General features: G+C 33.7%; 1 protein-coding gene across 1 annotated transcript; it reads right to left on the bottom strand.

The window, feature by feature from the left end:
* Window positions 1-2,370: 2,370 nt before the first annotated feature.
* On the bottom strand, window positions 2,371-3,840 carry LOC104894092 (uncharacterized). Its single transcript, XM_010680258.1, has one exon. The coding sequence runs from the start codon at window positions 3,838-3,840 to the stop codon at window positions 2,371-2,373; it is 1,470 nt and encodes a 489-aa protein (XP_010678560.1).
* Between the last annotated feature and the right edge of the window lie 8,049 nt (window positions 3,841-11,889).

Raw genomic sequence — 11,889 nt, 5'->3', positions numbered from 1 at the left:
TTTTATAAATTTTTTAGTACATGTGAAATATATGAACTAAACACTCTAAAAGATAATGCCACGTGGGGCAAGTCCTTATTTAGGAATGTCTTTTAATATATTTGTATGGATGAGATATCCACAAATCTCTCTTTCCTCAAAAGTCCATATGATCTCATAAAAAAATGAACACCATCTCTTACTTATTCTAGATGGAAGTAAGTTCCTCTAGATTGTCATTTATGATATTATCGATCTTTATATACTAGCTTTATATGCACGCGACGCTTGGGTAATTTCAAAACTTGTTGTTCTATTATATACTCCATTCGTACTGTAGTTATGATTACACTTAAAATGTGAAAGATTGATCGTTAGATGAATTTAGATTTATTAATTCGTTAATGTAAAAAAACTAACAAAGGTTGTGAGAAGAATAATAGACATAATAAGTTGGTTTGACTGAAGTAAAAGAGAATCAAAGGTAGTGATTTTTTGATACTATTCAGGTGGATATCATATATACCATCTTCTCTTCTAAAAAAGGTCAAAATATTTTGTCCATTTAATTTTTTGATTGAAATTTTTAATGCATATACTATTTTTAACTTGTTTAGAATGACAAGTGAAAAAGAGAAAACTTGGGAGATAATAGGGGATGACATCAGTGATGACATTATGGTGATGTTATACTTGACTTTTTCAGGACTGGGCAACTACTTACGAGTGTCAATGTGACATCAATCACATTAATACCTAAAGTAAAAAAAAAAACCCTGCAAATGTAAGCGACTACAGGCCAATTGCCTATTGCTTAGTCATCTACAAATGCATTACAAAACTTCTTTGTGAGTAACTCAGGTTAATGCTGCCTTCAATAATAGCAGAAACTCAGGGAGCCTTTGTATCTGGCAGAAGCATCCTGCACAACATCTTACTTTGCCAAGATTTGGTCAAAATGTACAATCCAAGCCACAAACAATTTGTTGTTTAATGAAGATTGATATTCAGAAGGCTTATGATACAGTTTCATGGGAGTTTCTAGAGGAAATGTGGAAGGCCCTATTATTTCCACCTAATAAGATAATCCAGTTGATCATGATGTGTGTGACTTGTCCTACATTTACTTTAATGATGAATGGAGCTCCTATTGGATTCTTTAAATCAAAAAGAGGACCAAGACAAGGTGACCCTATGTCACCCTTGATGTTTGTCTTGTGTATGACATATTTCACAAGGGTGATGAGGTATGTGGGAAAGCAAGCAACTTTCAAATTTCATCCAAGATGTAGTAGCCTAGCAATGAATCGCTTAATTATGCTTTGCAGATGATATGCTTATCTTCTGTAAAGGGGCCAGGAGTATCAGTCAGTTCTGATGCTATTACAGGGCATGAAGCTGTTTGCAGATACAACTGGATTGATGGCTAACCTAACAAATCTGCCATTTATGGTTGTGGGATAGATAGGCCTTAAATGCAAAGGTTAGTTGATTGTTCTGATTTTAAACATGGCAGGCTTCCATTCAAGTATCTAGGAGTTCCCATAAGCAATAAGAAGCTTTCAGCAGCAGACCATGAGCAGCTAATTGACAAGATGGTGAGCAGGATTTGAGTTTGGAGCTCAAGAAACATCTCATTTGCTAGCAGAAGACAGCTTGTCAATTTTGTACTTATGAGTCTATGTTTTTAATGGTCCCAAATCTTCCTTCTGCCTCAGAAAATCTTGAAGCAAATGAATGCAATTTGTAGATTTATCTATGGACTGGAATCTGCAACTCTACTAGGCCTGGGTATGTTAGTTGGGATGCTTTCTGTATTCCTAAGAGTAATGGTGGCCTTGGATTCAGCTCTTTGGCTCAATGGAACATGGTTTTATTGGAAAACAATTAAGCATGGAAGAATGCTATGAAAGCTGACAACTTGTGGGTCAAGTGGGTCCATAGTATGTATATTCAAAATCAGAATTGGGAGCTTTTTGAGGCTCCAAGGACAACTAGTTGGGCTGTTAGGATTATTTGCAAGGTTAGAAACCATATAACATCCATATGTGAAAGAGCTTGGCAAAACAACACCCAATATTTTTTTTTTGATACGTTATATTTTATTTCATACCAGAAAATCAAAGTGAAGGTAGCCTCTACTCAATACAAGGTAATCCCCTACTAGGTGGGCGACATTTTTATAGTGCAAAAGCACACCCTATAAAGAGGATTCCACCACCACAGCAAAATTACAATCCAAAAAAAGAAGCGTTTCAATATAGTTGACTAGAACTACTCCTAGAGATATACCACTGAGGAAAAGAAAACTCCACGTGCACGCAGGCACTTCAACCTAACTTATGAATATAGCTATGAAATGCGAGGGACACAGACCCAATCCCTTGACTATTACAGCCACGCTATGAACTCATCTTGACGTTTCAATCCTTGCTTGGCAAGCGAATCCGCAACAAAATTGGATTTGCGACTTTTGTAAGTGATCTCGATGTTTAGTATCTTCTTCCGCGAGCTTCTAATGAAGTTAAGGTGATGTTTCATGTTCCAAGGCCCACCATTATCATTGTTGCTCCACATTACAGCATTGGAGGAATCAGATTCCAAGAGAAGGCACATAGATCTTACCGAGCTACTGTGAATAGAGATGGATATGGCTCTGTTAATGGTGAGAATTTCAGCACAGTTTATCTCCATGAGAGGGATGGGAGATGAGAAGAGACAGACAAATTTTCCACCATGATCCCTAAGCACACCACCGATTGCAGCACTTGAATTCGATATGTCCACGGAGGCATCTACGTTCCATTTTAGAACGTTTTTGAGAGGGGGTGACCATGGAATGAAAGATGGCGCATGAATAATAGAACTCGCTGGTGCTTTACTGCCCTCCCACTCCAAACACCATGGATTCCTTTGAATGTCAGACGGCGAGTAAGGGAATCCTTCATCCCATCCACTTATCCACCAACCTATTCTGAGAAGCACCAAATCTTGAAGATCTTTTGCACTGGATGATGAGGCTTCAAAGATCCTGAGATTTCGCTCCTTCCATATCGTCCAGACTATTATAAAGAAAGCTGCAGCCCACACTTTTTGAAAGAACTTTTTTTTCTTCTTCACCAGCCTCCATTGAGAGAAAGCGTCGCTTAGGGTTTTAGGGAAAACCCATTTAAGCGCCCATAGGTTCATCCACCATCCCCATATAAGCCTCGAAACCTCACAGTGAAGGAGCAAAGGATCACTTGATTCTGGGAAAGAATTGCAGAGGGGACATACATCTTGATCACTCGGCAGAATTCCCATGGACGCCAACTTGTGTCGAGTATTAATTTTGCCCAGAAGGGCCAGCCACACAAACACTTCAATACGATGCGGCACAAGGCCCATCCACACTCCTTTGATCACATCGCTTACAACTGGCGGATTAAGTTTGCTTAACTCCTGCGTGAAGGACTTGGTAGAGAACTGGCCCAGCTTGTGGAAGGCCCATATTAGAGAATCATTTGAGTCTTGGTCCAGGAAGACCTGATGAAGAATCTCATCAAGTCGAGATTTTTCGGCTAAATCATGAGGTCTTAAACCTCTTTTCCACGCAAAGCTCCAGATCCAATTAAATCCTTCCCATAGCCCGTATGATGATACAAGGGCATCCTGATTTATGGCTAGTGAGAATAGTCTTGGAAACATTATCTTTAGAGGAATATTACATACCCATGGGTCATGCCAGAAGAGAGAGTTTGCACCATTGCCTACGGACTTTCGAACACCATGAATTGCAAGAGCCTTCGCATCTGCATGATTGAGGATGGCTGCACAAATTGACCTCCACGGCCTTCCAGTTTTTGGGACTTTCAAGTCCATCATGGTGAGATATGAGGGGTATTTGTATTTTTCTTTCACAACTTTGCACCATAATAAAGAAGGGTCACTAAGATATCTCCATATCCATTTAAAGAGTAACGGAATATTCTTGTGAATAATGTTCCCAATGCTTAGGCCCCCCGAACATTTGGGAAGCTGTACAATATCCCACGCCACCATGGATACTCCTTTCTTATCCACCCCTCCACTCCATAAGAAGGCTCTTATGATCTTGTTAATTTTTTCGGACACTCCTTTTGGAATGGGAAAAATGGAGATGTAGTAGAGCGGAAGATTTGATAATGATGCTTTGATGAGAGTTAATCTTCCCCCTATTGATAGCAACTTGCCTTTCCAAGATGCAAGCTTTGTTGAGAGCTTTTCTACTATGGGATCCCATGATTGAATTCTTTTTGGGTTCCCTCCAACAGGCAAGCCCAAGTATGTGAATGGTATGCATCCGATTTTGCACTGAAAAGAACGAGCCGCAATCTTTACCCATGAAGGAGATAAGTTTATTCCTGATAGCGAACTTTTATGAAAGTTTACCTGCAATCCAGATGTGAGATGAAAAATGATGAGGGATTTTTGGATATTTTTGAGATACTCAACATTTGCTTCACAGAACATCAGCGTGTCATCTGCGAATTGCAGATGCGAGATAACAGGACCATTTTTGCAACTCTCAATGCCCTTCCAAAGATTCAAGTTTGAAAACAACACCCAATATAACAACTCTATTATGTATAAGCTTCTGCACAACCCTGGACAGAAGCTTGACTAGTGTAGGGACATTTGGGATGCCCATAATGTGCCAAAACAAATGGTTCAACTTATCTTAGCTTCACTCATCTCATTAAAATAAGATAAAATAAGATAAAATCAAATCAAATCAAATAAGATGAGATAAGATAAGATACGATAAGTTCAAACAAAATAAGTTGAATCAAACAAACCCTAAATGAGATGGGCTCGCATAATTGTTGGGCTCTTTCCATCTCGATGGTATATAAATGTCCTGACTAACTAATATTTCGAACGTATATTCTCCTCTTACTTGGGAAAAAAAAATCGAACGTAGCTGAGAAATTCTTGTCTCCATATATGCATTCAAGAACTTTTTTTTTTGTGAATGAGAGGGGAAAAGCCCCTAAACAAGAACAAAGCAAAAACAAACTAACAGAACCAAAGAACAACAGTACCACTGTACCAGTACCTAAAACCAATGGGTAGTCACGACATATATTTTAATAAATTTCAATAACTTAAATTGTCTAACCTAACCAGTTGACTTGCTGGCTTCTCACGACGTATTTTTTAAAATTTTGTGATTTGAAGGTAGACTTTATTTTAGATTTATCGATTTCGGGATAAAGATTTTATTTTATAGCCTGTTTATTACTCTTTTTATACTTTTTTCCCTTTAAGTATGAAGTTTTCTGTTTTGTTTTTATAGAAAAATTTGATCGTATAACATAATAAAGTGTTACACCCAAAACACACTCTTTGTTTTATTAATCTACAGATTTACGTAGGATGGAGATGATCATTAAATATATAGAAATAGTGGGCACAACCTAATTCAGCTATCCCTCACCATTAAATAAACTTAATTGACCTAACATAATCTCATGTCGGAGGAGCTTTTGACCACATACTAGATTGGCAATGTTCCACTAATAGGTGGAACAATCCACTATTTTATATATTAGTCATTATCTCTATTTATTCAATGTGTGACAGCTACTCCCTAACTCGCATGTCTGTTATAACCTTAACGCAATTCGTGTTCACCGTTTGAATATATAAATGTATACATTTTATATGTTTGATATGAATCTAATAAACTGTGTTTAAGTGTTTGAGAATCAACTATTTGATATTTCGAATTTAAATGCTTTCAGTAGTGAACTTGATATTTCGTGGACTAAATAAATTGCTTTGATATGCACAAGAGCTGTTGAGCCAATGAGGCATAGCTATTGGTTTAGCCATGATTTCTTTTTCTTAAAATAAATTTATTCATGAATTTCGAAGTATGATATGAGTAAAGGATTTACTAATGATTGTGTTGAGTTCTAATTAACCAAAATGCCGCCAAAGCATGTTTTACTTAGTGACACATTTGGTACTCAGCATTGTTGATGTTTTGTTGTTTCGATGCCGTGTATGTGTGATTGAGATAGTGTCCTACTCTTATTTGTATACGTTGATTCGAAGCAGTTCGTGTCTCCATGCAAAGTGTTCAACATTTTTTGTTCTTCCTCTCGAGAACCCATGATAAGATGATTTTCCTGTGGGCGACCTTTGATATGGCTTCATATCTCACACATGGAAAACCAAGGTTCAAATATTGGTGGAAGCAAAATTTTCAATATTGTTTGAGGGGTTTAATTTGGGGCTTGTTGAGCCTCTAGGTGAGTGGTCCTATGCAAGGGCAGCCCAAACCGTTCCTCTGGGTTGCCCTCGCACAAGACCACCCACCTAGAAGCCATATATATATATATATATATATATATATATATATAGAGAGAGAGAGAGAGAGAGAGAGAGAGAGAGAGGGGGGGACAATATCACATGAGAATGCTCCTTATATGAGAAATGAGAATGAATCTCAACTACACGATTGGTTTAGAGTTACAACACTTATTCATTAGAGTTATATCCCTCTAAAAAATTTGAATTCAAAAAAAATTTGTTTTTTTTTGAAATTTTTTTTTCAAATATTTTGTTTTTGGAGTTACATCACTTTTTCATTAGAGTCACATCACTTATTCATAAGAGTTATAGCGTGTAAAATTCATTCTCATTTCTCATATAAGTATGCATTCTCATATGAACTCACTTCTATATATATATATATACATATATATATACTATATATATATATATATATATATATATATATATATATATATATATACTATACATATATATATATATTATATATATACATATACATATACATATAGTATAATATATATATGTATATATATATGTATATGTATATGTATATATATATGTATATGTATATATATATGTATATATATATATATATATATATATATATATATATGTATATTTATATATGTATATATATATATATATTATTATATATATATGTATATTATTATAATTATATGTATTTATATATATATATATATAATATATATATATACATATACACACATATTAAATGGCGTTCCTATCAAAGAAACGGTGCCACATGACACTCTTCAATCTTGTAATACACATGTATATAATGTCATTTAAAAATATTAATAATATGTAGTTAGTAGGATTTGAACATATGGCCTTTAGAATGAAATATGAGAGTTTAACTAGTAAGTCACTAAATTTCAATGCTTAACATTTCAAAGTAAAAAATAATAGTATTATAATTATATGTAATTATAAAGAGATAGACAAGCCTTTTAATCTCTAACACTTATTAAGTAATGACACTCTCTTACCCTTATTAGATTGAAATTGTTATTTTTATCCATAATTCCTTAGAAGCTTTTTTTATGTCATAACGTCCATTTTTCAATTTCACAGTAGACATAATACTATGAAAAGCTAATAAAATCAATTATGAAATTTATAAATAATTATAGTATATCTGATAATTGTAACTAACTCGGAGCATCGCCCGGGCTAAAATAACAGTTATAATGTAAAAATAGCGTATAAGTTGACAAGTGGTAGTAATAGTAAGAGTCGGATCGGACTTGTCAGATTGAACTTATAGGCTTAACCTTCTATAAGATAAGAATTGAATTATTGCTTTTTCGGATTTGGATCAGATTTTTTTTGTTAGATTGAGTTGGACTCGAATGAAATTGGGACTTAATTTTCATTCCTATAAGATTGATAGAATCAAAACAACCATCCTTAAAGAATTCAAATGAAAATTATTTTAAAGAAAGGAGTATCATATTTGTGGAACATCTAGCTTGAAATTCCTTTAGCTTGTTAGAAGTATTATGGCAAAGCTATAATTCTAGGACGATGAGGATAAGTATTTGAAGCTCAATACTGAAATAAATTGGCCATCAATAGTAGGACAAGTTGCACGTTAGGTAATCCAAGATAAGCTACGGGTGCCTATCACTCCGATCCAAAAGTAGACAGACTCGACACACATAGGTCAATGTAAGAATAAATGAATAATTGTCTAGAGCATCAATGTAGTGCTGTATGTATAGTAACATTCTAGAATAAGTGACAATAGATGTTCTTACCAAAACTTCATTTGCCATATTTCATATGTTCTCATGACAATGTTTTTGATATATCTCATACTAGATTTCAGACCCTTGATTGTAATGTGTGAGCTAAAACGACTAATGTAATTTTTATTTGAAATCTAAAATGATTAGTACTTTTTTAGAAAATGCCACGTATTTTAATAAACATCTCATCTAAATTAGACTCTTTTCAATAGTTGATCAAAAACTATTTCATAATACTTACTCCCTCCATCTTTTTAGAAGCTACCATTTTTATTCGTTACATGAAGAACTGATTCGATTTATTTTATTTCTATTATGATAAAAGATATACTATAGTATAAATGGAAAGGATTCTATGGACAGAAGGAGTATTTTACTCTAGCTTGGCTCACGACCTCTCTCTTCCATCCGCGTGCTCTTTCTCTCTCATTCTCCCTTAGATTAGGGGTGTAAGTTCGGTTTTTGGTTTGGTTTTAGGTCAAAACCAAACTAAAACCAAACCAAACCGAAATAAATTCGGTTTTGAAATTTCCAAACCAAATCCAAACCGAAATTCGACTCAATCCAAACCAAACCAAACCAAAATATGAAACCAAAAACCAAACCAAACCAAACCGGATTTTTTTATCTTTCAAAATCCAAACCAAAGCAAACCAATTTTTTTCATATTCCAAAATCCAAACCAAACCGAAATGAAATTAAATCAAACCAAGATAAAAACCAAACCGAATTTAAACCAAACTTTCTGATAATTTGTATTTTAAGTGACAATATTTTTGTATTTTCGTAATTAATATTAAAAAAAGAAACACAAAAAAATAATAGACAATAATTCGATTTTTTCGGTTTTCCAAAACCAATCCAAACCGAAAAAATAATTTTTTGAATCCAAACCAAACCGAATTTCAAAAAAAACCAAACCAAATTACTAATTCGGTTTGGTTTGGTTTGGTTTTTTGTTTTTAACCAAACCTTAGATTATAATAAATTCATCGTGATTTATTTTCTCTACTCATAAAATATACTAAAGAAAGCAAGTCGCGCATCTTGTTACATTCTCTCTCTTCTTGCATTAAAGTTTGTGTTTACTAACGTGAGTAGTTCAAATAATCAAAGTTGTGTATTATGTATATTATAAGAAATATATTCGTTGATGTTAATGAATTAGTTGTTTTACGTCTAAAAAAGCCTTCTTAATATATTACAACAAATAGTTCTGTTTTAGTTTTTTTTTATAATCTCATATTGATATAATTAAGGATTTTTTAACTACAATAATACAAACTTTTACCCGTTTTCTCGCAATAATACAAACTTTTGATTATTTTTAAATAATACAAACTTTACATCAAAATTCCTCCAGTAGGTCAAGTTGACTTGTAACCGGTAAAACAGGTCAAAAAATAAATTACAAAATGATCTTTCTCTCCCTCCTCCCCCAACCCCCCACCCACCTGAACCGCCTCAACTTGTTACCTCCTACAACAAGTTAACAACTGTCATTGTCCTACTATGGTAGAGGAATTTTAATCAAAAATTTGTATTATTAAAAAAAATCAAAAGTTTGTATTATTGTGAGTGAACGGACAAAAATTTGTATTATTCTTGTTAAAAAATCCTATTATTAAATAGGTATCCATTAATACAAAATGCAATAGGCCAAGCGATGACCATACATTTTACAAGCAGAGATCAAAGCATACTATAACTAAGCTAGAAATTCATCCCTTTTACTGACTACTGAGCCATTGCTCTTGCTAAAAAATTAGCCACAAAGATTGGATCCTCTTCTTTTGTAAATGATCAGAACATTCAGCCCAGGCCTTGCGTGAAGCTACCTATGGCGTAGTTGACGGCAAAGCTTAAGTTCCATGGGCCTCCTGATGCCATATTACACCATCTCACAGCTTTAGCGGAGTCTGACTCGATAATGAGACGAGATTAATAGATGTGGTCACAACTTGAGGAGATTTATAAGGCTCTATTAATGATAAGAACTTAAGCACAATTGATTTCCATAGGAGGAATGAGGCTAGAGAATAGACACACAAATTTTCTCGAATGGTCAAGGAAAACGCCACCAATGGATGAGCTAGAGATTTGAGGATCTACTGAAGCATTGATATTCCACTTAAAATGTTCCATGAGAGGGGGATGCCATTCGAACACTAGTAGAATAATCCTATATTGCAGCGATTTTTTAGTAGCCTATTGTTGCAATATTCATACCGCCGCAAAATTAAGGCGCAGCAATAGGTAAAATCACAGTGGATTTACCTATTGATGCGGTTTTTTAAAAAAAAAAATGCAACAATATATAGGTCGTATACTGAAAGTCTAAGTAAACAACCTATTGCTGCGATTTTAGCCCCAAACTGCAACAATAAGTACATGTAACAAAAAAAATATTTTTTGTTTTGCAGCGAGTTTAAATGATGCTAAATTAATAAAAAAACGAAAAGAAGCATTGTGACTAAGACTACAAAAGTAATTGAAAAAAAATGCCATATCCATACCTAATATAATTAATACAATATACAGTATCCATGAATAATAAAAACAAAACTATAATTAAAAAAAAAAACAGAAAGAGTAAAAAAAAAAAATCACTCTTGAGATTTGGCGGACTTCTTCATCATCATATCAAACCACATCATCAAAACCCTTGATCTAACCAACCGAACAAAATAAAACATCGAAGACTTGAGTAAAATAAGAAAAAATCAGTACTTGAGAATTGGGCGGACTTCATGATCATCTTCTTAAATGACATCATCAAAACCCTTAATCTAATCAACCCAACAAAATAAACATAAAAAAAAATGAGTAAAATAAAAAAAAATCAAAATCGAACAAAATTAAACATCAAAATTTGTCAAAAAAATTTGAAACCTAACAAAATCAACGCTTAAACTCGCTGATTGTTCTCGAAGCAAAAACAAAGAATTATACTGTATAAGTTCACAGCTCAATTTGAACACGAATTGAACATATCCTCATACAACCCAAATATTTACGAAATTAATATTGATTAATTTATGACAATACTTTAATTGCGAATAATCCTAATTAAATACAATATGTATTTACCTAAACCGAATAAAATGACTTATCACCTGAATGTGACTTGAGCCAAATTGAGCCAAATCAAACTTAGTCTCAATAGTCCATAACCCTTTTTCCACATCTCTATATAGCACATTGTTGTTTACCAAGAGTAGCTTTTCTCGTTTATAGCAAGAGTAGGTTTTCTCTAACTATTATTGTTCAAAGAAGTAGAAAGATAAAGAACAAACAAAAGTTACAAGTTCATCACCAATTAATAAACCAACACTACTACCATCTCAATAATGTATTGGATTAATATACATATTGATCCTTTAATTTTTGGGGAAAAGAGACAAATTAAAGGTTGGGGGAGAGGAAGTCTGAAATGGTCAACATATATTATTAATATACAAATTAAAGACTTACTCATAAAACATAAACTAGGGTTTCTCACTAAGTAAACACACTAATTGCTTAGTTTCTTTAATGCATGTATATATGTGTAAGAAGGTCCCTTTAAAAAGGAAAAAAAGATATATAAAGAGAAAACAATGTATTGAATGCCACGCGGTTCGGTGAGGCTCAAAGCAAAGCTGACTTTTGCAAACCACAGGAGTAAATGCTCTTGCTGTCTCCTTTTGACTCTTCGAACCCTTTCTCTTTCTCTTTCTATCTCTCTCTCTTTCATGGTCAGCGTAGTAGTCTTTCACTCTTATTTTTTACTCTATATAATATTTGTCACTCTTAACACTTATTATTATAGTGT

This window comes from Beta vulgaris, chromosome 5 (assembly GCF_026745355.1).
Source record: "Beta vulgaris subsp. vulgaris cultivar EL10 chromosome 5, EL10.2, whole genome shotgun sequence".
In the NCBI taxonomy this organism is placed as follows: domain Eukaryota; kingdom Viridiplantae; phylum Streptophyta; class Magnoliopsida; order Caryophyllales; family Amaranthaceae; genus Beta; species Beta vulgaris.
The sequence above is the reverse complement of the archived record's forward strand: the minus strand, read 5'-3'. Positions and strand labels throughout refer to the sequence as shown.

Excerpts from the sequence above, each read along its gene's own strand:
- LOC104894092 (XM_010680258.1), bottom strand. The coding sequence starts at position 3,840 with ATGGACTTGAAAGTCCCAAAAACTGGAAGGCCGTGGAGGTCAATTTGT.